Raw genomic sequence first — 23672 nt, 5'->3', positions numbered from 1 at the left:
AAAACAGTAGGAACAGACAAAGTGTAGTAAAATAAAGACCTAAATGTGTATTTCGAACTTTTTTTCACCACAAGTCTGAAAGAAGACATGTTATTGAAGACAAATATCCAAAAATCTCAAAATTGACCAGTAAAAAAAAACCCCGGTGTTTTTGCCTGCCGTGTCTCGCCTTAATGTTCACTCATGAATTTTGTAGTAACAACACAGACAAACATTATACATGTGATTTAGAGCTTTTGAGTCATTCCACTCCACACAAAACATCTTTACACTGAAATAAAGTGAATCCATCAACAGTCAAATAAGAGTCACAGGTCAGAGGTCAAATATGATTGACAGCTCACAGCACTAAATAACACACCAGTAGATACAGATATCTAATCCAATATTTCACTCTTCTGCTATTAGTTTTCATTCAGGGCCAGAATTCATTTGAAAATGTAAGATCAGCAAAAGCTTGTTGATTTTCGTGATGTTAAAGGAGACGGATGTGTGAGCGGAAACTGACTGAGGTTGGGGGAGGATTCACACACAACTAGATAAATATCTCAGTTCAGTCTTTCAGAGCAATCTGAGTGTTTCAGACATTAAGAGTTACTATCGTGGGCTTTTCAGTGAATCGATGAAGAAAATGTTTCTCAAATTAGTTTTGCTCTGTTTGTGTTTGTGGCGTCTGGATGGTGAGTTTTAAATATGTTTTTCTGTTTCTGTTGTTTCTGTTCTGATGTAGGGTTGCCAACCGTTCCATATAATACGGAATAGTCCCGTATTTGACACATAAAAGTCTTGTTCCGTATTTTTGAGAATCAATTCAGTGCAAATCCATGACAGACACAGCTTCTAATATAGCCTATGTCAGACTATGAACGAACACATTTGTAGGCTATGGTAAGAAAAAAACCCGACGGTGCGGTAGATACTAATTTCTCCCCCTGTTTGTCTATGATCAGCGTAGCGTTTTTAACATCTAGGAACATCATCAGAGAATGCCCTTTTAATTGGTCGTTTCAGTCATTGTGAGTCACGTAACGTAGCAACGATGATGACAAGTGACAACAGCGGGAAATGTACAAATGAGTTGTGTTGTGTTTATTTTTCTTCAAATGCAGTCTAAGCCGATGAGTTGTGAATGTTATATGTTGTATTTGTTTAAGTTAAAAATAAAACGTATTATAAACTAAACAAATGATCATGATAGCCTTTATATTTCACATCTATGTGGTTCAGTCTTGTATATTGATTAGGCCTACTTTGCTATTCTATAAATATATAGGCCTAATAAGTTGTATTATAATATGCTATAATGTATGAAATTAGATTCATACATTATAGCCCCCCCCCCTCCTCCTCCTCCTCCTCCTCCTCCTCCTCCTCCCTCCTCCTCCTCCTCCTCCTCCTCCCTCCTCCTCCTCCCTCCTCCTCCTCCTCCTCCCTCCTCCCTCCTCCCTCCTCCTCCTCCTCCTTCTCCTTCTCCTTATTTCCATTTCAGAAAGTTGGCAACCTTATTCTGATGTGATAAATTACTGGTTTAATTAGTCAGAAAGGAGATTAAAGCCACTCCTTTTAATGCAGTTATTGATTATATAAAGCTGTTCAACCATTTCTCATTTTCATTCCTCATCTTTTGTCTTTGAACTGCTGCAGAATATTAATCACTTCACATTTACATGATTAAAAGTATTTTAGTGAAGCTTCAAACCAACATCAAGTTGTAACATGCGCCAAGAACTCAGTCAAAGTCAGGATCTAGATGATGATAAAAAGTATGTTTAATGTCTCAAAACAGTAATTCATGGCTTGAGCGTAGAACACATGACATAGAGCGTAGAGCTTCACCATAGCAATGAACCATGAAGGGCACATTCACACGAATATTAGAACAAACTAACATTCAAACAATAATCCGTACAGGTAAGAAAAGAACACCATGGTTAAATAACAGGACTAATTAGATAACACTGGACACCTGAGTCTAATTACCCAGAACAAAACTACAAAGACCATGAACAGAACATGAACTGACAATTTTCATAATAAAAGACATGACAAAGCACAGGTTCCTTACACAAGTGATTTTAAAGCTTTAATCTGTGAAAAACTCTTTTCTTCAGGAGTGTTTGTTGCGTCAGTGAAGGAGAGAGAATCAGTCTCTCTAAACTCTCCTCTTACTGAAATGAAGGATGATGATGTGATTCAGTGGAGGTTTGGAGATGAAAACACTGTAATAGCTGACATCAATAAACGGGCCGACAGAATCACTGTATATGATGATGTTCTTGATGGGAGATTCAGAGACAGACTGAAGCTGGACAATCAAACTGGATCTCTGACCATCACAAACATCACAACTGAACATGATGGAGTTTATCATCTAAAGATCAACAGTGAGATCAAAAGATTAATTGTCATGGTCTTTGGTGAGTTACATATTTGTTTCACTTGTTTGTTTTTGTATTTTTTTATCAGCACAAAGACACAATTAATAATTCAAACTCCATTTTGCTTTTGGTGTTTAATGATGATATTCATTTAAAAAAAAAAGTCAGACTATTTACTTTTATAAATCATTACGTGTGTGTGTGTGTGTGTGTGTGCGTGTGTGTGTGTGGTGATTCAGTCCCGAAGTCAGTGATGGAGGGAGATTCAGCCACTCTAAACTCTCCTCTTACTGAAATGAAGGATGATGATGTGATTCAGTGGAGGTTTGGATATAAAAACACTTTAATAGCTGAAATCAATGTAACGGCCGACAGAATCACTGTATATGATGATGTTCTTGATGGGAGATTCAGAGACAGACTGAAGCTGGACAATCAAACTGGATCTCTGACCATCACAAACACCACAACTGAACATGATGGAGATTATGAACTACAGATCAACAGTGAGATCAAGAGGTTCTGGCTCATTGTCTTTGGTGAGTTAAAAAACGTTTGAACCTTTTTTTAATAAAAATTTTAAATGAATTCATACACAATTTTGGTTTTGTTATTTTATATTGTTTATTTTTAATGTAAATTTTAAACTATTAAAATTAGTAAACCACTATAAAGTGATTTAACAGTATTAATCTTTGCAAACCCTGTTTCTGTTTGTTCTCTGTGTGTTTGACAGATGAAGTGAAGTCAGTGTCAGTGATGGAGGGAGATTCAGTCTCTCTAAACTCTAATTTTACTGAAATGAAGGATGATGATGTGATTCAGTGGAGGATTGGACACACTGTAATAGCAGAAATCAATAAACGGTTTGACAGAATCACTGTATATGATGATGTTCTTGATGGGAGATTCAGAGACAGACTGAAGCTGGACAATCAAACTGGATCTCTGACCATCACAAACACCACAACTGAACATGCTGGAGATTATCAACTACTGATCAACAGGGAGAGAAAGAGATTCATTCTCTTTGTCATTGGTGAGTTCGAAAATGTTTACACATGTTTTTTAATTAAATGTTTTTTAAATGAATTCATACGCAACTTTGTTTTTGTTATTTTATATTGTTTATTTTTAATGTCAATTTTAACTATTCGATTAGTAAACCACTATAAAGTGATTTAACAGTATTTGTAGTAGCTTTTTCCAGTCGGATCTTTGTTCCCTATTTGCCAGTGTGTGCTGAGCTGGATATAGCTTGATGCGTGCAGTTGTAAAGATGAGGAGTAGAAGTTGATCCAGTCGGTCCAATGAACATTTATTGTTATTGAGAATGTTACAAAAAACTTGAGGTAAATAAAACAAACAATTAAACTAAAGCAGTTTCTTATATGGTAGCAAACGGCTTGTCACATCATGGAACCAATACAGCACACACGTGACACACACACACACACACACCATACGGTCTCAAGACTGTTTGCCCTCTCCGCCACCCCAGAGACTGTGGCTTCCTGTCTTTAAAGGGGTGGTTTACTGCTTTTTTTCTTTGCATGATTGTGTTTATGGGGTGCAATATAACATGTCTTAGTGTTTTTTTTTTTTTTTTTAAGTCTTATTTTTCATAAATTTCACCTTTATTGTAAGACACTTTCTCCTCTGTCATTTGAACGACCGGTTGACTTCCTGATTCTATGAAACCACTCCCTCAGAAACAGGCAATGGGCTCAGATTGGTTAGTTGGGCCGGTGTGTTGTAATTGGCTAAACTGCGTAGTGCATGTTGTCCGGAAACTTCACGCCCATTACCTTTATGGGCGAAAGTTGCATGTGCTCCGGTCAAATGTAAATAATGGTGTCAATACTGCCGTATCAGTTTGAGCCAGAATCAGACCCAGAAAGCGGCAATGAAGAGAGTCAAGCAACCTCAGCAAACACGGCTCTTACAAAACGTTTCTGAATGGTACTAATTTTTTTATTATTATTATTCTATTCTAATCTACTATTATTATATAAGAATTTCGATACGCTGTTACTTGAAAATGCTACTGCTGCTTGTTAGCTTTTGAGATACGGTTTTCTCCTGATTAAACATTTAATATAACTGAATAAATGACTGAGTAATACCGTTTTTTAAAGTTATTGTTTTAACTTCAGCAGCTGAAGTTGGCTGTTGCGACGATTACATTATACACGTTTGTCTTATACACACAAAATAGCATCGAACTAACTGGCTATAAACAAACAGCGTTGGCATTGGTTTACGTTCTTGATCAAATCGAAAAATTACGTCATAAAATATACATGGAAAATACATTTACAAAATTAGTACATAATTACAAATTCAGGTCCAAAATGTTTGTACGCGTTTGTACGTGTAAGTGGCTACTAAAGCCAGCGCTGGCATTTGTTTACGTCCTTGATAAAACTAAAACATTACGTCTGAAATTATACATGCAAACATTATTAAGTCTTACTTACAGGTTATGGCCCAACAACTGCTGCCTCTGGTTTTAAAGTTGGAACTGCTTCATGTTTTAGTAACAGTTTCTTGTTGAATCCGGCATTGAATTCGTGGAGATTCTGGAAGCTGTCTTCCGTAAAATGCGCAGCACATGAGCTATTACGATTGAAATTTTCAGGAACATAATCAAACATAAATTTTAGCCATTGTTGACGAACTACAGCGTCCGTATGAAGCCCGAACACAGAAGACCTGGCAGCTGGGGTGAAAATAACACACTTTCGACGGCATGGCTACAGCTCTCCACTATAACTCTTCCTCTTCGACAAAGCCACAGAAATATGGCCATGCCCCCTTTTTTGCATGGGTTAGTTACGTATAAAACCCGGGAAGTATCTCGTTGTAGTCCCATTCGAGTCGTTTTTGTAGGCATTAAACTTCCTGATTTTTAAAAGACGATATCTCTGCTTACGTTGAACTTTCAGCGCAGCAACTTTGCAGATACTGTTCATGCATCAACAGCAACATTACACACCATTTAAAATGAAAAAAGTGAAATCACAATCAACCACCCCTTTAAGGCCTTTCCCCTTCGGCTCCTCCTTCAGCCTCCCAACCGTCCTTTAGGTGGCGGTAGACAGACCTGTGACCATATATATACTGTACACACACACACACACACACACACACACACACACACACACACACACACACACACACACACACACACACACACACACACACACACACACACACACACACACACACACACACACACACACACACACACACACACATTCACAAGAAAGAAACATGAAAACAACTCAAAGCTCAATTTGGCTCCTATTGTATTATTTTTTGCAAACCCTGTTTCTGTTTGTTCTCTGTGTGTTTGACAGATGAAGTGAAGTCAGTGTCAGTGAAGAAGGGAGATTCAGTCTCTCTAAACTCTAATCTTACTGAAATGAAGGATGATGATGTGATTCAGTGGAGGTTTGGAGATGAAAACACTTTAATAGCTGAAATCAATAAAGAGTTCGACAGAATCACTGTATATGATGATGTTCTTGATGGGAGATTCAGAGACAGACTGAAGCTGGACAATCAAACTGGATCTCTGACCATCACAAACACCACAACTGAACATGAAGGAGATTATAAACTACTGATGATTACAGGAAGATTCTCATCAAAAGTATTCAATGTTTCTGTCTATGGTGAGTAGAGATCATTAGTCTTGTCCATCAAATATTCTTATTTTATTACAGTTTTTTTCGATTGCTAAACGACAGTGAGCACAACTGGAGCTACATGTGCAAAACTCTAACTACAGTCTGCACTACCAACAGTCACCTGAGCTAAACAGTTCACATCACCTGCAAAACTCACTCCAAGCAACACAACTAACACATGGCTCAAAACAGGCTCAGTGCAGCCAAACACTATACACAACCCTCACTGAGATAACACACACTGTCACTCAGAACACACTGAGAGGAAACACACTATACACAACCCTCACTGAGATAACACACACTGTCACTCAGAACACACTGAGAGGAAACACACTATACACAACCCTCACTGAGATAACACACACTGTCACTCAGAACACACTGAGAGGAAACACACTACACACAACCCTCACTGAGATAACACACACTGTCACTCAGAACACACTGAGAGGAAAAACACTAGCATCAAACACCAATACAGAAAATACTAACTTTTCATCTTTACAGTTTGAACAATTTCAGTGACTTCATACAAAGTAATGTTTTCTTCAAAGAAAAGAGTGACATTCTTTCACATGATTTATTTAAATTTTTAGAACATAACAATTCTTTAAGGTAAATGAAAACTAGCAGTTTGCTTCAATAGTCTGTAGTAATTTACGGAATTACAGTAATGAGAAAAAAAAAGGTAGAAACTAAAAGTACATACTGTAATTCGAACAAATAATTGAGGGGCTAATCCTGCCTCTCTCTAGCATCAGGACACAGGTTTTCATCAACATCACATCTAATGTTCTCTCTTGCCATGCACCTGGGGAAGAACCTTCTGGAGTGCCTTATCCATCCCTGGCAGTCCTCTGGACTCGTGTCCTCACATCCGGCACGCATGGCTTCCAAAAGAGACATTTGGTCATGTGGGTGGTGACCAAACACTTTCCACCTCCACCCATACAGAAAAAAAATATATTGAAATATATTTTACGTAAAGTGTAGAAAATATATGTGGCATATATTCCGCATACATTGATATATATTTGCATTGTTGGTCACTTATATTTATCATTTTGAAATATATTCTGAAATATAACAAAAATATATGATGTTACAGTAAGTGTGAAATATATTTACATGTATTTACATATATTTAACTAAAATATATTTATTGGGCCAATTTCGAATATTTGCATATATTCCAAAAATATATTTCAAATATATTTATTTTGTGTATGGGAGCCTTTCAGCTGAAATTACAATCAGCAGTGTTTGAAAGGCACAAGGCTGAAATCTATTCTGTTTTGAATGTGTGGTTCACAGTTTTGACAGCAGTGTGTTAGCATTTGAACAAAGTGCTGTAAATCCACAGTGTTGTGCAGGTTGTGGTTAAAGTCATGGGATAAGTGTGTAGAGTTTTGAAAACTGTGTTCAAGCAATGAAAAACGAACTAGAGTTTGGTCCACATGAACTGCTGCTGTGCAGACTGGAGTTAGAGTTTTGCACATGTGACTCCAGTTGTGCCCACTGTCGTTTAGCAATCGAAAAAAACTGTAACTATTTGCATATTGAATTGTTGAATCATTTTAGAGTTTGAAATGACAAATCATACAAGAACCGAATATAAGATTGATTAGATTTGATCATATTTCTGTGTATTCAGAAATATTAGTTGATGTCAGCGCTGATATTAGTGTTTATTGACTGATCTGATCTCAGTTTTATGTGTTTATTCCTCAGACTCTGTCCACTGTTGTGGTCCTACTGAAGCTGTGATCCGATTGGTCCTCTCTGCTCTGGTGGGCGTGGCTACTGTCATTATTGTGGTTTATGAGATCAGATCCAGAAGAGCTGAACGAGATCAAGCACATATTCACACATCAGGTACATGATTGATGATGTCATTTCTCACAAACTGATTTTGCATAAATAAGTATCTGTGAGATTTATTCATTTATGGCTTTTTATGTTCATCTTTTTCAGGAAGTATTGAAATCTAAAGCAGAACGCTGAACTTTAAAGGTTCTTCAAGTGTGTTTTTGTTCTTCTAGTGTTTTTTTCATAATAAATACTGATGGTAATTTGAGTTTGTGCTCTTTCAGTGTCAGATTTTAACAGTGTCACTTTATTGTTTATATTTCACTTTATTGTTTATAACTTCTCTCAAGTACAAAAAATAATAATAAAGAGACACACAGATCTCACTTTACTACTGCTGTATATTTGTCATATGCATTTTCGTGCCTTTATCAATAAAGTTTCTCACTCTGAGGTTCAAGAGTCTCTCATGATTTATTCAGAGGAATACAAACTTTATGTATATTTTAAATATTCAGCAGTGTACCGTATACAGCTTTATTTGTACTTTTTTCTTATAGCCTATATCTGTAAAAAACATTACTTAGTTTATATATATATATATATATATTCCGGTATAAACAACATACAGCTAAGATTTTATAAAAAAAAAAAAAAAAATTCCATATTGTATTAACTCATAAAACTAACTTACATGTTCTAGTTACAGATTTACTGCAAGAAAAATATACAATACTGTGTAAAGTTCGTGTTACAGATCACATGCAGAATCACATATATTTTACTTGTTTATTATTACGTCAAGGATCTCATGATACTGTTTTTTTTTTTTTTAAATATGAATTTTATTAAGAACAAAACATAATGTACATACAGGAGTACATATAACCATACATGTGAGGGGAAACAAAAGGGGGAAAAGGAAGAAAGAGAAAAAGAAAGTCATTTTACAAAAAAAAAAAAAAAACTTGCACCTATTAAACTGCTGTGTAATTTTCCTTGCTTTTAAGTTTTTAAATTTGGATATTGTTTCTAAATATATTTTAATATCAATTTTAAATTGTTCAAAATTTCGCAATTTTTCATTCCATCTGACTTTATGAATATAGTAACGGGCAATCATAATAATTAAATCAAATATAAACAAAAGATTTTTATCACCATCAAGTGAAAAACATTTTAGTATAACATCAACTTCTTCAAAGTTAACAGGAATCACAGCTTTTCTTTGTAAGTAATTACTGAGTTCTCTCCAAAATATTTGGGTCTTGGGACACTCCTAAAATAGATGATTAATATTCCCAGGGTAAATTTTACAAAAAACACAAAAATATCTTCCATGTTCACTTTAAAACGCTGTACCACACGTGACTTTATTATGACTACATAAGAGTCCATGAAAGTAATGCTTGTTTGTGGAAACTTGCAAGTTTAATGGGTATTTTGTTGATATCATAATCAAATTTTAATATGAACTCTATACCACCTTTTTGAAATATAAAGTTAGGTACTGTATACCATATCATTTTTGTAAAAATCTGAGCAATTTCATTTTAATATCATGTTAGAGGTCTTAAAATCCCAAACATTCAATGCTCCTTCAACTTTTTACCTACAAATATGTTTGTTTTTTTAATATAGTGCGTTTTGTTCTTCCAAATAAATTGCAAAAGTTTGGTGTCTATCACTTTAATTAACGAGGGGGATACATCTAACACTTGAGCAGTATAAACCAAACTAGATAAACCCTCAGCTTTAACCAGTAACACACGACCAGCTATAGCGATATCTCTCATCAGCCAAGAATTCAGTTTCTTTTCAAATGACTGAATGATAGGAGTAAAGTTTAACTCATTCCTGACTTCTTTACTTTTAGATATGTTGATACCTACATTTTTGACAACTTCTTTCTCATGAATATTGCAAACTTCTGTAAAGTTACAGGCACCTAGAGCCATAACCTCAGGCTTATTAACTCACGATATTTGTTTTTATCTCTGCACACTTCCTCCGTGTTCCAATCACGTGCTTCGCAGAAGCCCCGCCCACAGCGCTGACTCTTCACTCGTGGTCTCCTCTGATTGGCTGCATGTCCGGCCAATGAGTCTCAGCCATCTGTGCAGGAACACAACCGAGCCATATTTCACTGAGCATTAGCTCGAGCAGCATTCATTATTATATCAGGATCTTAATCTTAATATAGATCCTTTAACAGTGCAGAGATGCATTTAAGGATACATGATAGACTTATATTCAATGCCAAGACAGTTCAAAGGAATTTTCCATAACTTCTGAAATGATTTAGATTTACCTTTTAACATACATCCAATCTTTTCCACAAGTATAGTTTCTTTAATCAGGATTATCCAGTCCTTAATAAGGGGTGGGTCAGATCCAACCCATTTATTCATAATTGTTTTCCACCCCAACATCAGTAAAGTTCTAAAGACATCCGAATGTCAAGTCAAGTCAAGTCAAGTTTATTTGTATAGCGCTTTTCACAATACAGATTGTATCAAAGCAGCTTCACAGTATTAAATTAAAATAATACAACAAATTTTGTTTCAAGAGGAATTTATTGATTGATAAAATTAAATTAAATATCCCCAAAATATCCCCAACTGAGCAAGCCAAAGGCAACAGTGGCAAGGAACCGAAAAACTCCATCAAGTGACCTAATGGTGTCCTAAAACTCCATCAGGTGACCTAATGGAGAAAAAAAAACCTTGGGAGAACCCAGGCTCAGTCGGGGGCCAGTTCTCCTCTGGCATTTATGAGCTAGAGGCCGGATTGTAGTTTGAACTGTAGGATTATATGAATGCCTGGCTGAAGAGATGCGACTTTAATCTAGTTTTAAACTGGGAGAGCGAGCCTGAGCAACGAACAGTATCAGGAAGACTATTCCAGAGTTTTGGAGCCAAATGTGAAAATGCTCTCCCTCCTTTGGTGGTTCTGGATATCCTAGGTATGACCAAAAGCCTTGAATTTAGTGATCTTAAAGAGCGCGATGGATTATAGGGTGATAGAAGATCCGTTAAATAGACTGGAGCTAAGCCGTTTAGGGCTTTATAAGTCAGTAGCAATACCTTGTAATTAATACGGAACTTTATAGGTAACCAATGCAATGATGATAAAATCGGTGTTATATGATCATATTTTCTTGATCTCGTAAGAACTCTAGCGGCGGCATTTTGGACTAACTGTAGCTTGTTTATTGAGGATGCAGGACAACCAGCTAATAAAGCATTACAGTAATCCAGTCTCGAGGTCATGAATGCATGAACTAACTTTTCTGCATCAGAAACTGATAGCATATTACGTAGCTTAGCAATGTTTCTAAGGTGGACAAAGGCTGTTTTTGTAACATATGAAATATGATTTTCAAAAGACAGGTTGCAATCGAGTATAACACCCAGGTCTTTTACTGTAGAGGATAAAGTAACAGGACATCCTATGATGTTAAAGTTGTATTGTGCGAGGTTTTGTGGGCGGTTTTTTGAACCGATAAGTATTACTTCTGTCTTGTCTGGATTTAATAAAATTACGCGTCATCCAATCTTTTATATCTTTAACACACTCTGTCAATTTGGAAAATTTTGCGTTTTCATCCGGCTGTGATGAAATATATATTTGAGTGTCATCAGCATAACAATGGAAACTAATTCCATGTTTCCTTATAATATTTCCAAGTGGCATCATATATATGGAAAATAACAGAGGCCTAATACAGATCCCTGCGGCACTCCATAGTTTACTGGAGTTATGATCGATTTTTCTCCATTTAAATAGACAAAATGGTAGCGGTCAGATAGGTATGATTTGAACCAGCTTAATGCTTGTCCTTGAACACCAGTATAATTTTGTAGTCGATCTAAGAGTAATGTATGATCTATAGTATCGAACGCAGCACTAAGATCAAGTAAAACTAGTATTGAAATACAGCCTTGGTCAGAAGCTAAAAGTAAATCATTTGTGATTTTAACGAGCGCAGTTTCAGTGCTATATAGTGTACGCTTGTCATACTTGTATTTCAGGGAAACATTGATCCAGGCCTCTACACTTCTCAGTTTCTTTAGAAGAGAAGACCAAGGTAAACTCGCATGTGTTTCAAAGGTGTTATTTTGCTCAGATTTGCCAAAATACCAAAGTCTGCATTCATAAAACCTAGAGATCTTGTTGTAAACCCAGATTTTCCAAACCCCAAATATCTGGTAACAACTGCAAATTTCTCTAAATGAACAATAACATTTACAGGTTACAGTGCTTTTTCTCATTAACATTCACTCATGAATTTGGTTGTAACAATGCAGGCAAACACTATAAATGTTATTCACTGGTTTTAGAGTGTAAATGGACCCTTCAAATATTTTCCATGTTTGTTTTATTGGTACAAAACTTGGGTTTGATGTGTCGAGTGAGTAAACCACTTCTGCTGGATGTTTGTGTGTGCTAGTTTGTGGCTAATTTCTTTTTGGACACAATAGTTTATGGATCTTGGTCTTTTCTTGTCCTATCAGATGTAACGCAAAGAAGATGGTCAGATTGTCAGCTCTCTCTCTATATGATTAAATTACTGAGATTACCCCGTTATCAAACCCTCCTTAGTCTGGGACCTAATCAACTTACTGGAATCCCCGTCTACAAACACCTCTTTTGTCTCAAAAGTCCGCCGCGCAGGACGTGCAGACCAAATGGCGCCGACAAACGGCGTAACTCATTGACTGCCTATCTGAAAACACAGATCTCTTACTTCTGAATCAACAAAAACGTACTCGGTTACTAACGTAACCTCGGTTCTCTCTAGAAGAGGGAACGAGTACTGCGTAAGATATCTTACGCTAGGGGAAAATCCTTTTCCGCGAGATATTGAAGCCAAAAATTATCCTTAATTTTGTAATAATGCAAAACGCGTTGCAGCAGCAATGCAGACATAGGCGAGACAGCTCGCGCGCCTATTGGCTGCTCTGCGGCAACTTCAGCAGCCTATCGAGCGAGGCCTGGCGTGACGTCAGACCCAATCAGGGCACTTCGCGCCCGCTGCGTCACGTCCCGCCGAAATGGGCGTGGTCTAGGCCTATAAATATCGCTCGCAGGCAGCTATTATCTGGTTTTTCATCATCGAAGCAACCAGAGCGTGTGCATGCACGGCAAGATACGCAGTACTCGTTCCCTCTTCTAGAGAGAACCGAGGTTACGTTAGTAACCGAGTACGTTCTCTTACGAGAGGTCTCTCGTACTGCGTAAGATATCTTACGCTAGGGGACCCAATGTAAAACGCCGTGCATGCTGAGATCTGACACCAAAGACCCAAGGGCGAAAGCCCGGGGTACATATAGTGCACAATCACTCAGTGAACTCACAGGGAGTCCGGGAAGAGGGAGGGGTGCAGCCTCACTTTTCCACATAAAGTAGCGTCGATGAGACGCGAATTTCATCATACAGACAGGGCGGGGTACGGCCTGAACTGATGGGGAAAATGTGGGTCTTACACAGTTTGCCCAGCTTTATACTGTCGAACATTGAGCTGTGCTCAGCAAACGCAGCATTCTGAGCTGATCGCATCAGGTCAGATAATACTGGTAGTTTAGACCGACAGCAGCCTGGCCTGCAGGGCGGGAACCTCTAGGTTATAAAACCTTATAAATGTAGACGGGGAGGCCCAGCCTGCCGCCATACAAATATCTTGCAAGGCAATCCCACTTGACCAGGCCCACGAAGAGGCCACGCCTCTCGTGGAGTGCGCTCTGACACCCAAAGGGCACTGCATGCCCTTGGAGGCGTATGCCAGCGCTATAGCATCAACTATCCATCTGGATAGGCTCTGTTTCGACGCGGCTAGTCCCTTAGAACGTCCGCTAAACAAAACAAAGAGCTGTTCCGTCTGTCTGAAAACAGACGAGCGAGACACATAAGCTCGTAATGCCCTGACTGGGCAAAGGAGGCTCGCGTCTCTTTCCTCATCAGGGACCGGTAGGGCTGACAGGGAGATAACCTGCGCCCTAAACGGTGTGTTGAGGGATTTTGGAACATAACCGTGCTTAGGTTTGAGTATAACTTTTGAGTCATTGGACCCAAACTCCATGCACGCCGCGCTCACAGAGAGCGCGTGCAGATCCCCTATGCGCTTCACTGAAGCGAGAGCCAGCAAAAACACCGTTTTGAAAGACAGGTGTTTCAAATCGATTGACTGTAAAGGCTCAAATGGCGCACCTTTCATGGCTTCCAGAACCGTAGAAAGGTCCCATACGGGGACTGAGGGAGGTCTGGGAGGATTCAGTCTCTTAGCTCCTCTAAGGAAGCGGATGACTAAATCGTTCCTTCCTATTGACTGACCAAGCGTTGTTTCTGAGAACGCTGCTATAGCCGCCACATAAACTTTGAGCGTGGAGGGGGCCCTGCCCCCATCCAACAGCTCTTGTAGGAAGGAAAGCACCTCCGTCACATCACAGTTTGTGGGTGACACACCACGGGCTGTGCACCAGCCCGAAAACACTGACCATTTCGAAGAATAGAGTCGTCTTGTAGACGGAGCTCTAGCCTGCGTGATCGTGTTTAATACTCCTTTAGGGAGTCCAACATGTACCCGTTGATGGCTCAGACATGAAGGGACCATAGTTCCGGGTGAGGATGCCAGATCGAGCCGCGGGCCTGTGAGAGGAGATCTCTCCTCATTGGTACTGGCCACGGGGCAGTACTCGCTAACTGCATCACGGCTGGGAACCAAGGTTGGTTTTTCCAGAATGGTGCTACCAGCAGTACTGAGCATCCTTCTTCCCTGATCCGTTCTATCACCTGAGGCAGGAGAGAGACGGGGGGAAAAGCATAGAGCGGGCGGCGGGGCCACACATGGGCCAGCGCGCTCCTGCTCTTGGAGAAAAATTCTTGACAGTGAGCGTTTTCTTGAGACGCAAACAGGTCCACTTCCGCTCTGCCGAATTTCTTCCACAGCATTTGGACTGTCTGTGGGTGTAGAGACCACTCGCCTGCCGGAACATTGTTCCTGGACAGTCTGTCCGGTCCAATATTCAAGATCCCTGGCACGTGCGCTGCTCTGAGCGAGCGCAGGTTGCACTGAGCCCATACCAGGAGGCGTTCTGCCAGCCTGTACAGTTTCTCGGATCTGATGCCGCCCTGGCGATTTATGTAGGACACCACAGACATGTTGTCCGAACGGACCAAGACGTGGTGACCTTTTATTTGGGGACAAAAACGCGTCAGCGCGTTGTCTACTGCCAGCATTTCGAGGCAGTTTATGTGCAGGAGCTTCTCCCGTTCTGACCACTGGCCGAAGAACGGTCTGCCCTCGAGCAGCGCTCCCCATTCCGAGGTGGACGCGTCCGTGGACACCACTTTCACCCTCGAGGAAGTCCCCAGGCTTACACCTGATTGGTACCAGTCGTTCGCTTTCCAGGGTTTCAGAGCTGTAACGCATTTCTGATTGACCCTGAGGCGAAGCAAACCGGGTGCCCACGCTTCGCGTGGGACTCGCGCTTTCAGCCAAAACTGCAGCGGGCGCATGCGGAGCAGACCCAGCTGGAGCACTGACGATGCTGAGGCCATGAGACCTAGCATCTTCTGAAATCTCTTGAGCGGGACAGATGCGCCGCAGCGAAAAGAGTTCGCTGTGCGTCGAATGTCTACCGCGCGCTGTTGTGATAGTCGCGCTATCATGGATAGTGAGTCCAGTTCTGTGCCCAGGAAAGATATTTTCTGACTGGGTGACAGGGAGCTCTTCGCCCAATTGACACTCAGACCCAAATCCTCGAGGTGATCGAGTAAAATGGTCGTGTGTTCTATGAGCACTGCGCGAGATTGCGCTAGAATCAGCCAATCGTCCAAATAGTTCAGCACTCGCATGCCTCTCATTCTGAGGGGTGCGAGCGCCGCATCCATGCACTTCGTAAATGTACGGGGTGCTAGGGACAAACCGAACGGCAGGACTGTGTACTGATATGCCTGGCCCTCGAAGGCGAATCTCAAATATCGCCTGTGAAGTGACGCTATCTGTATTTGAAAATACGCGTCTTTCAGATCTATTGACACAAACCAATCTCCTTGGCGAATCTGCACAAGGATTTGCCTGGTCGTGAGCATCCTGAACTGTCGCTTCACAAGCACTTTGTTCAGTTGCCTTAGATCTAGTATGGGTCTGAGACCCCCGTCTTTTTTCGGTACCAGGAAGTATCTGCTGTATAGCCCTCCTTCGCTCTGATCTTGAGATAGAGGCTCTATGGCCCCTTTGCTCAATAGTTTCGTCACTTCGGCTCGAAGTAGATGTGCTACTTCTGTTTTTACCGTGGTCTCGACGCGCGCCACATAGCGGCGAGGGCGTCGGCGAAACTGCAGCGAATAGCCTCTTTCTATAATGTTCAGCACCCACTTCGAAACCCCGGGTAGCTTTGCCCATGCGTCTGCATGGATAGCTAGGGGTTGAATACGAAGCGCGCTCCGCTCGCTCAGCGATGGAGAAGCTTCGGTGTGCTGTAACACAAGCGTGTCGCTCGTGACATTTGAGGCATGGGGCGCGCTGATGACAGCGGGCAGATTGCCCGCGCTCGACTCCTCTGCGGTGGTTAACCGCGAGGGGGAGGGCTGGGCGGTTCCCGTGGGAACTGTCATGTCTATGTGTGGATGTGGGCGCGGGACAGCGGGCACATTTATCACACCGAAAGCATCGTTCGCTTGCGTGAAGCGAGTGCACGTTGGTTTCGTTTTTACAGAAACCGTGAGACATGCATAACGTGGTGTTAGTGGGCACTGGGTAGTGGGCACGTTCACCATGTTTGAAGCGCAACCGATCTGAGTCGGTTTTATGTGCGCGAGCCCTGTGTGACAGGCTGTGCTTGTGTGTAGGGATGGGCACTGGGCAGTGGGCATTCTTACTACACATGAAACACCATCGGCCGTGGCCGGGACACCAGAAAATACACTCTTTTGGGGATTTATCTGGGTAGCCGTGAAAACGGCATTTGTGTGCAGGCAAGCGGGTGACAGAACCGACTTGTTGGCTGCAGAAAACACTGGAACAGTCACATTTTCTGGAACTGGACGAGCGAATAGCTTTGGTGTGAGTCCGGCCGCAGCGGGACTGGAACACCGTCGTTTTCCTAGCTGTGCTAGGGCGACTTCGGGGCCTCGGGCTTCACCGTGATCCTAGGTCGCGAGCCGCGTCCTGCGGGGCGGCGACCGGATGAGCGGGAGCGCGGTCTCGCGCTTCTGGCCTGGCGGCGCTGTGAAGTGGAGGCAGTGGACGGTGGCTGTGGCTGTGAGCTCTGAGCAGACGGTTTCGCACGGCCTGCTGCAGAGCTGGAGCGCTTCGGGAGGAAGTGCTTCATAGCCTGAGACGCTTTCTGTACCTCTGCGAATCTCTCCGCGAAATCCTTGACGGAGGATCCAAAGAGGCCTGTGGCGGAAAGCGGGGCGTCGAGGAACGCGGTGCGTTCAGACTCGGCCATTTCCGAGAGCGTCAGCCAGAGATGTCTCTCAGACACGGTGAGAGAAGCCATAGTCCGTCCAATGGCTTGTGCTGCGGACTTAGTAGCACGAAGAGCGAGGTCCGTGGCACTCCTTAAGTCCGGCACGCAGATCGCGTCAGGTCCTTCCTCATCCAGCTTACGGAGGAGATCGGCCTGGAAGATCTGGAGCGTTGCCATGGTGTGCAACGCTGACGCAGCTTGCCCGGCGGCGGAGAAAGCGCGGTGGAGCAGGCTTGACGTCGTGCGGCAAGCTTTAGAGGGTAGGGCCGGCTTAGCGCGCCGTCCAGTGGAGGGCGGGCATAAGTGGGCCGCTATCGCCTCTTCAACCGGCGGCAGCGAGAGGTATCCTTTGTTCTTGGCATCGTCAACGGCGGAGAATGCCAAAGAAACAGCAGGACGCACTCTAGCAGAATAGGGGGCGCTCCAGGACTTGGCGACTTCTTTGTGTAACTCAGGAAGAAAAGGCGCCGGTCTGGACGCAGGCGAAGCGCGCTCCCCAGGCAGGAAAAATCCATCCAGCCGGTTGTGAGCGGGCTGCTCAGGCGAAGACCACTCGAGGCCGAGGCTCGCCGCGGCCTGTGCGAGTACTCGCATGAGTTCCGTCTCAATGGAAGCTCTCTTGCCTGACGACGTGCGGGCAGGGGGTGCGGGGTCCTCAGAGCCCGCCCAATCCTCACTGCCTGACGCCAGGATAGAGCAGGAATCATCCTCTCCCAGCAGGGCTTCCTCATCCGCGATATCAACGGAAGCGGCGGCAGACGGCGGCCGCTGTCCGTCAGGAAGCGAAACAGAAGAAGCCGGGGAAGCAAGCGGGCGAACCGGTGAGCTTTGGCGGCTGAGGGAGGGTTCCGGGGCCCGCTGGGCACGGCGCTTTTTACGGCGCGACGCCGCGGCGGGCGGGGGAGCAGTCTCGGTGAAGACGGCTAGGCGAGTCCTCAGAGTCGCCATTGCCATCAGCTCGCAGTGAGGGCATCCGCCGTCAGCGAGCGCGAGAGCTGCATGTTCCTCACCCAGGCAGGAAACGCAGATCACGTGGCGGTCCCCGTCGCTGAGTGTGGCTCTGCACGAGCCGCAGGAAGGCATCTTTAAAAAGACGCTAGCTCTTTTAGAAATGTGTGTCGCCGCCACACAGAAATACAGTGTAATAAAAGAGAAGGATATAAGCGCCGGAAAGCGCAGCAGGAAGGCAGGAAGGCGGCGCGGCCAGCGACTTCAGTGACTCGTCCCGCTGAAGGTGCTCTCTCTCGACGGCGCGGCTTCTAATCCAGCTCCAGCGATGCGTGTGCTTCGCTTGAAGGATGAAAAATCAGATAATAGCTGCCTGCGAGCGATATTTATAGGCCTAGACCACGCCCATTTCGGCGGGACGTGACGCAGCGGGCGCGAAGTGCCCTGATTGGGTCTGACGTCACGCCAGGCCTCGCTCGATAGGCTGCTGCAGTTGCCGCAGAGCAGCCAATAGGCGCGCGAGCTGTCTCGCCTATGTCTGCATTGCTGCTGCAACGCGTTTTGCATTATTACAAAATTAAGGATAATTTTTGGCTTCAATATCTCGCGGAAAAGGATTTTCCCCTAGCGTAAGATATCTTAAGCAGTACGAGAGACCTCTCGTAAGAGAACCCTCTGTTTTACTGTTTGGCGAACATCCGCTGACCAATAGAGCAATCTCGAAAGAACCCCCTAGGGATCTCTTAGACACTGATTTACACCTCAGAACAACAAGACTTTATCCGAACAAATGTCCAAACCATGTTAATTGCATCACTTCTAAAAACGCACACACATAGCCTCTCGACCCCGTGGCTCGAGGACAGAAGTTCAGCGCGCGGGTGTGAACTCTCAGCCTGGGTCGACACACACTCACACAGAGACTCTCTCTCATACCCGACCACATGTGATCAATGTTACCTTGTAAAATGTTTAAAATATATTTCTTGATGTGTGTATGATCCCTGTAACCATGCTGATATACCTATGAAGCTTTATTGGGATATAATTAATGTGATGCGCCTGTAAGCACGAGAAATCATGTATCTATGTATCCTCAGATCACAGAATCATCATTCGCGGTACCATTGGGTTCAGGAAGAACCAACGGTGTTGAATCCTTAACTCAATGTGTAAAATTATGCTTTCTTTCATTAATCCCGGGCTATCAAGGATTATAACCGAATTTATTAGTTTAATACATAATCGGAAGAAGGCGTGGACCTTTGCAAAACGTAAGGAGGTGGCCACGATCGTCCTCCCAGACGATTGGGTCACGCACGCAAGAAGGCGTGACGTTAGCGACTTCAAAACACGGCGCCAGATCTCTCGTAGTTGGTAGCAGTTCGCCAGAGAGAGAGAGAGACCCGCCTCCTTCCTTCTTCCAAGAAACCTTCGTTTGCTTTTATTTTCGTTTTCTATTCTAAGTCTTTCTTTTCTTGATAGTTTACCTCAGTTTGATAATTTCTTACAAACCAAAGAAAACCAACTTAAGGCTAAATCATCTTCGGCTAAGTTGAACGCTCTGAGTTACCATCGCAACGAGCTCCGCCTTGACGACGCACCAGACCACGTGTTCCAGGCTCCTTCATACACGACAGACGCACAAAACAAGGGTCCAAATAGGCAACCAAGTAAAGTAAAACCTTACATTCTCAAATTCGCAATCCGAAAGAAATGCTGTTTAAGTTGTCTAATAATTACTAGAAACTGTTGGGGTCTCGGTGTGAAGGAATGTTGTAAACTGTCTGTGCCTTTCTCCAAAGTCTCTCACTCATTCTTTACGCACACACTTATCCTCACACACACACCCTTACACCCACACGTGCTCTCAAACCAACACGCACACACATACACGCACGCGTTCCTAGGAAAACATACGCACGTGCTTTAAAACCACACACACCTCCCTTTTCACGCTACCATCTTACACACACACCTTAAACTCTCTCACTTAAACTCTCTCATTTAAAGTCTCTCATTTAAACTCTCTCCTTTTCCCTCTCTCATTTTCTCTTTCCCTCTCACATATTTTGTTTTATTTTATGTCTTATTTGCGATCGTTTAAATATTATTTGTTTGTTATGCATATTTACTCTTGCGTGATTGAAATAGTACCTGTAATCTTAGTTGTTTGATTAAAATCCTATAATCTTTGTGAATTGAATCTGTCTCATATTGTTTCATTACTGAAATCCCTGAAAGTGTGATTGCCTACCAAGCTCTACCCTTTATTTTACTATCAAACAATCTAAGTTGTCTAAAACACGAAAATAGTCATTCCTTTGTGGCCACAGGGAAATTATTTGTCGTGTTGGAGACAATAGGTTTCCGTTCAGAAATCGTGCATCCGATCTGCCGGACGGATGGTTGTATGATAAATGAGAATTAACCTCTATCTAAATTTCCCCCAATTAAAATATAATTCGATCTACTTATATCAGTAAATTCTACGAGTAATCGTGGAAATTATTGATATACGTTGAGGTCTGACCTATTCCCTTTTTGGAATAATTTCATTTGTGTAAACCGCATGCATATTCATATCTTAGGAATATTACCTCTCACTTGAGCTAATAAATTCCCTAAACTAGAGGCATTGTTGTTACACAGATCTTGGTCCTCCACCTCAAGCTGTGAATCTCTAGCCCTGTGACAGTGAAGCCAACTTCTGTGTTTCTCTGGCCTCAACCACAGCATGAACCCTTTCAGCGGTCAGTCAATCCCCTTTTCAGAAAGAAACATTCCCATTAACACTAGCTTGTTCACATTGTATTATGTTAAGTGTCAATCCACAGTCTACGAGCCTCCGCTAGACTGCATGTCGTCTCTGATCATGTGTCTCTGGGTTTGGAGCAAGTATAATAATATCATCAGAGATATTCTCCACTCCCTCAATACCTGCGAGTGCTGATGTGACTTCATGTTGATTTTTCCGACGACACACTCTCTTGTATCGATATGTCTCGTTATGAACAGCAGATGTTGATTCCTCTGGACTGTGCTGAAAGGGCGCTTTCACACTGGCAGTTTAGTGCGGACCGGGGCACGGTTCGCATGAAAAATCGCTAATGTGAACGCTGTCATCGGACCCGGGTGCGCACTAGAGTACCGAACCCGAGACTAGCTGGAGGAGGTGGTCTGAGCTCGGTTGCTCCCGAACCGTGGCGCGGTTCGCGTTAATGTGCAAGCAACACGGACTCGGGTGCGCGCTTGTTCAGGAAGTATAGTATCCCGCGCATGCGTATCACTGTCGATATCATTGTTTCCTCACACACGACAACCATTGGTGGCAGTTGAGATGAGTGGCAGGGAAACGTTGTGGGACACTGAAGAGGTGATGTCTCTCACTATGTTTTGCATAATAGCACCAAAAAAACAGACAAATTACAGCTATGCTCAGTCGAGTTGTATTATCCATGCATTTTCCGTGTGCGTTTGCGATGACGTAAGATCACTGCAAACGCACCTGGGTTCGATACAACTAATTGAGTGTGAAACCAGACCAACGCTGTGGGGGGCGCCGGGAACGAGCGCACTCGGGTTCGGACCGCAGCAAACGAACCCAGTGGAAAAACGCCCTAAGATCCAGTTGTTTGAAATCCCATTTCATACCTTGAAGAAGCTCGTCTAGAGGTGAATTGGGCACCGGCCCTGAATCATTACTTTATTTGCTCGCCTCATATCCAAACATTTGCTCAATACAGCATTTCGTAACTGATTATCTTTGTCAGCTCTGACGTCACAGTCTTTAGCAGCTTGTCTGAGCCGTGTGAGAAATTGTTGCACATTTTCAGTGTTTTTGTGTGAGCGTCTCACTAATGCGGTTCACTCTGAACAAAGTGAGCATTTAGAGCATCACATCAGGGTCATAATCCATAGCTGTTGAATATTAATCATATGAAGATATCAGAGAACACTTTCATACACACAGTTATAGCAGGCGATCTGTTCCTGCTCCATAAAACCATTAGAGAAACTCTGAAATCGGTCTGAGAGGAGAAACAATCGAGACATTTGATCAGAAATGAACAACAAACGTCCTGAAGAGAGTTACAGGAGAGAGCAGAGCCAAACACTCACAGGATCTCATGACAAGATCAAACTGTTGCTTTAAGATGTTTTTAACACGTTATTGGTCAGTTTATTTCTGTTGAAAGTGTCACCAGTGACTTACAGGAAGTTGAGGCCTACTGGAGCTCAAAGTGACAATGATCAAAGTGTGAATTAATCAGCTAAGAAAGAGTTAGACAGTCACACCCATTAACACTTAAAGATGTGCAGTTATTTTAGCTGACGGTGGAGTTTCACTTCACTTCACTACAGAGCAGCTTCACATCAGCGTCTGTCATTTTATTACTGAACCAGTTTTGAAGAGTTTGTCTTTTCATATTTGTGGACTGAAACCCATGAAGATGTTTCTCCCTGTTTTGCTCTGCTTGTGTTTCTGGCGTCTGGATGGTGAGTTTAAATGTGTTTTTTATGGCTAAATTTGTTTCAGTTCTGATATCATGTGGTTAAAAAATATTTACTGTTATTCTCATATAGAAGTAATTCATCTGTTGACATTTTTTTATTAAAATAACTAGCATGGATAAGAGCTGGGGAGGGGGAGGGGGAGGTGGAGCTGGGGAGGGGGAGGGGGAGGTGGAGCTGGGGAGGGGGAGGTGGAGCTGGGGAGGGGGAGGAGGAGCTGGGGAGGGGGAGGAGCTGGGGAGGGAAGAGGGTAATTCACTCCTGAGAAACGCAATAGCTGCTGATAATACTGAAGGAGCTTATATATGAATACAGTGATAGGCGTCGTATTCCTATAGGTAGACGTGGATCAGCTGATGCGAGCTTGACTAATGTGACCAGCCAGAACTGACGCTACGCTTAATAAATGTGCTCAGCATTCTGCAACAAATATATTTTCGGTTTTTGTAGACTATTTAACCCTTTCATGCATGAATTATGATATAAAATATATAAAAAAAATATAAATGCGAAATATTTCAAAGATAATTGAACTTCATACAAGTTGAACTTCACGTATCTTTGATATCAGACGTGATTCCATCAGAGATCTCTACAGCCTGTCAAGGTACAACTGTGGAAACCACTCAGATGCTCCCTCCAGTGTACCGGAATATGTCAATTTACCCTTATTAGCTGATAATTCTGATTATGTTCAAGATGGACACATTTCTAACATAGCTCTCCTCTGAGAAAACCTAGCGATCAGGTGTTTTCAATCTCATCTGAAATGAGCAGTGTTGGGTAACGCATTACAAGTAACATGCACAACGCAATCAGATTACTTTGTTGATGTTATGAGTTAAGTT

General features: G+C 42.6%; 4 protein-coding genes across 4 annotated transcripts in view; all 4 read left to right on the top strand.

Moving 5' to 3' along the window:
* LOC309474954 (uncharacterized protein) overlaps positions 1-23672 on the top strand; it is a gene marked incomplete at both ends in the record, with an annotated part of 214867 nt that overhangs the window by 140129 nt on the left and 51066 nt on the right. The gene's annotated exons all lie outside the window — the stretch shown is intronic.
* LOC309476021 (uncharacterized protein) overlaps positions 1-23672 on the top strand; it is a 159225-nt gene that overhangs the window by 119340 nt on the left and 16213 nt on the right. The window contains exon 4 of the mRNA XM_082139114.1: positions 3115-3167. Coding sequence (XP_081995240.1) covers positions 3115-3167 — 53 coding nt within the window. The remainder of the gene's footprint in view (positions 1-3114; positions 3168-23672) is intronic.
* Positions 3175-6066, top strand: LOC309474888 (uncharacterized protein; the record flags this gene model as incomplete). Its single annotated transcript, XM_082137507.1, has 2 exons — positions 3175-3417; positions 5741-6066. Exons 1-2 carry the CDS (start codon positions 3180-3182, stop codon positions 6064-6066), a joined length of 564 nt encoding a protein of 187 aa, XP_081993633.1. The 5' UTR covers positions 3175-3179.
* The window catches only part of LOC309474953 (uncharacterized protein), a gene marked incomplete at its 3' end in the record, with an annotated part of 266525 nt that continues 265036 nt past the window's right edge, over positions 22184-23672 (top strand). Inside the window, exon 1 of the mRNA XM_082137572.1 lies at positions 22184-22809. The remainder of the gene's footprint in view (positions 22810-23672) is intronic.

Source organism: Leuciscus leuciscus (assembly GCF_965113295.1).
Source record: "Leuciscus leuciscus genome assembly, chromosome: 15".
Classification (NCBI taxonomy): Eukaryota; Metazoa; Chordata; class Actinopteri; order Cypriniformes; family Leuciscidae; genus Leuciscus; species Leuciscus leuciscus.
This window is presented reverse-complemented; position numbering and strand designations above follow the sequence as displayed.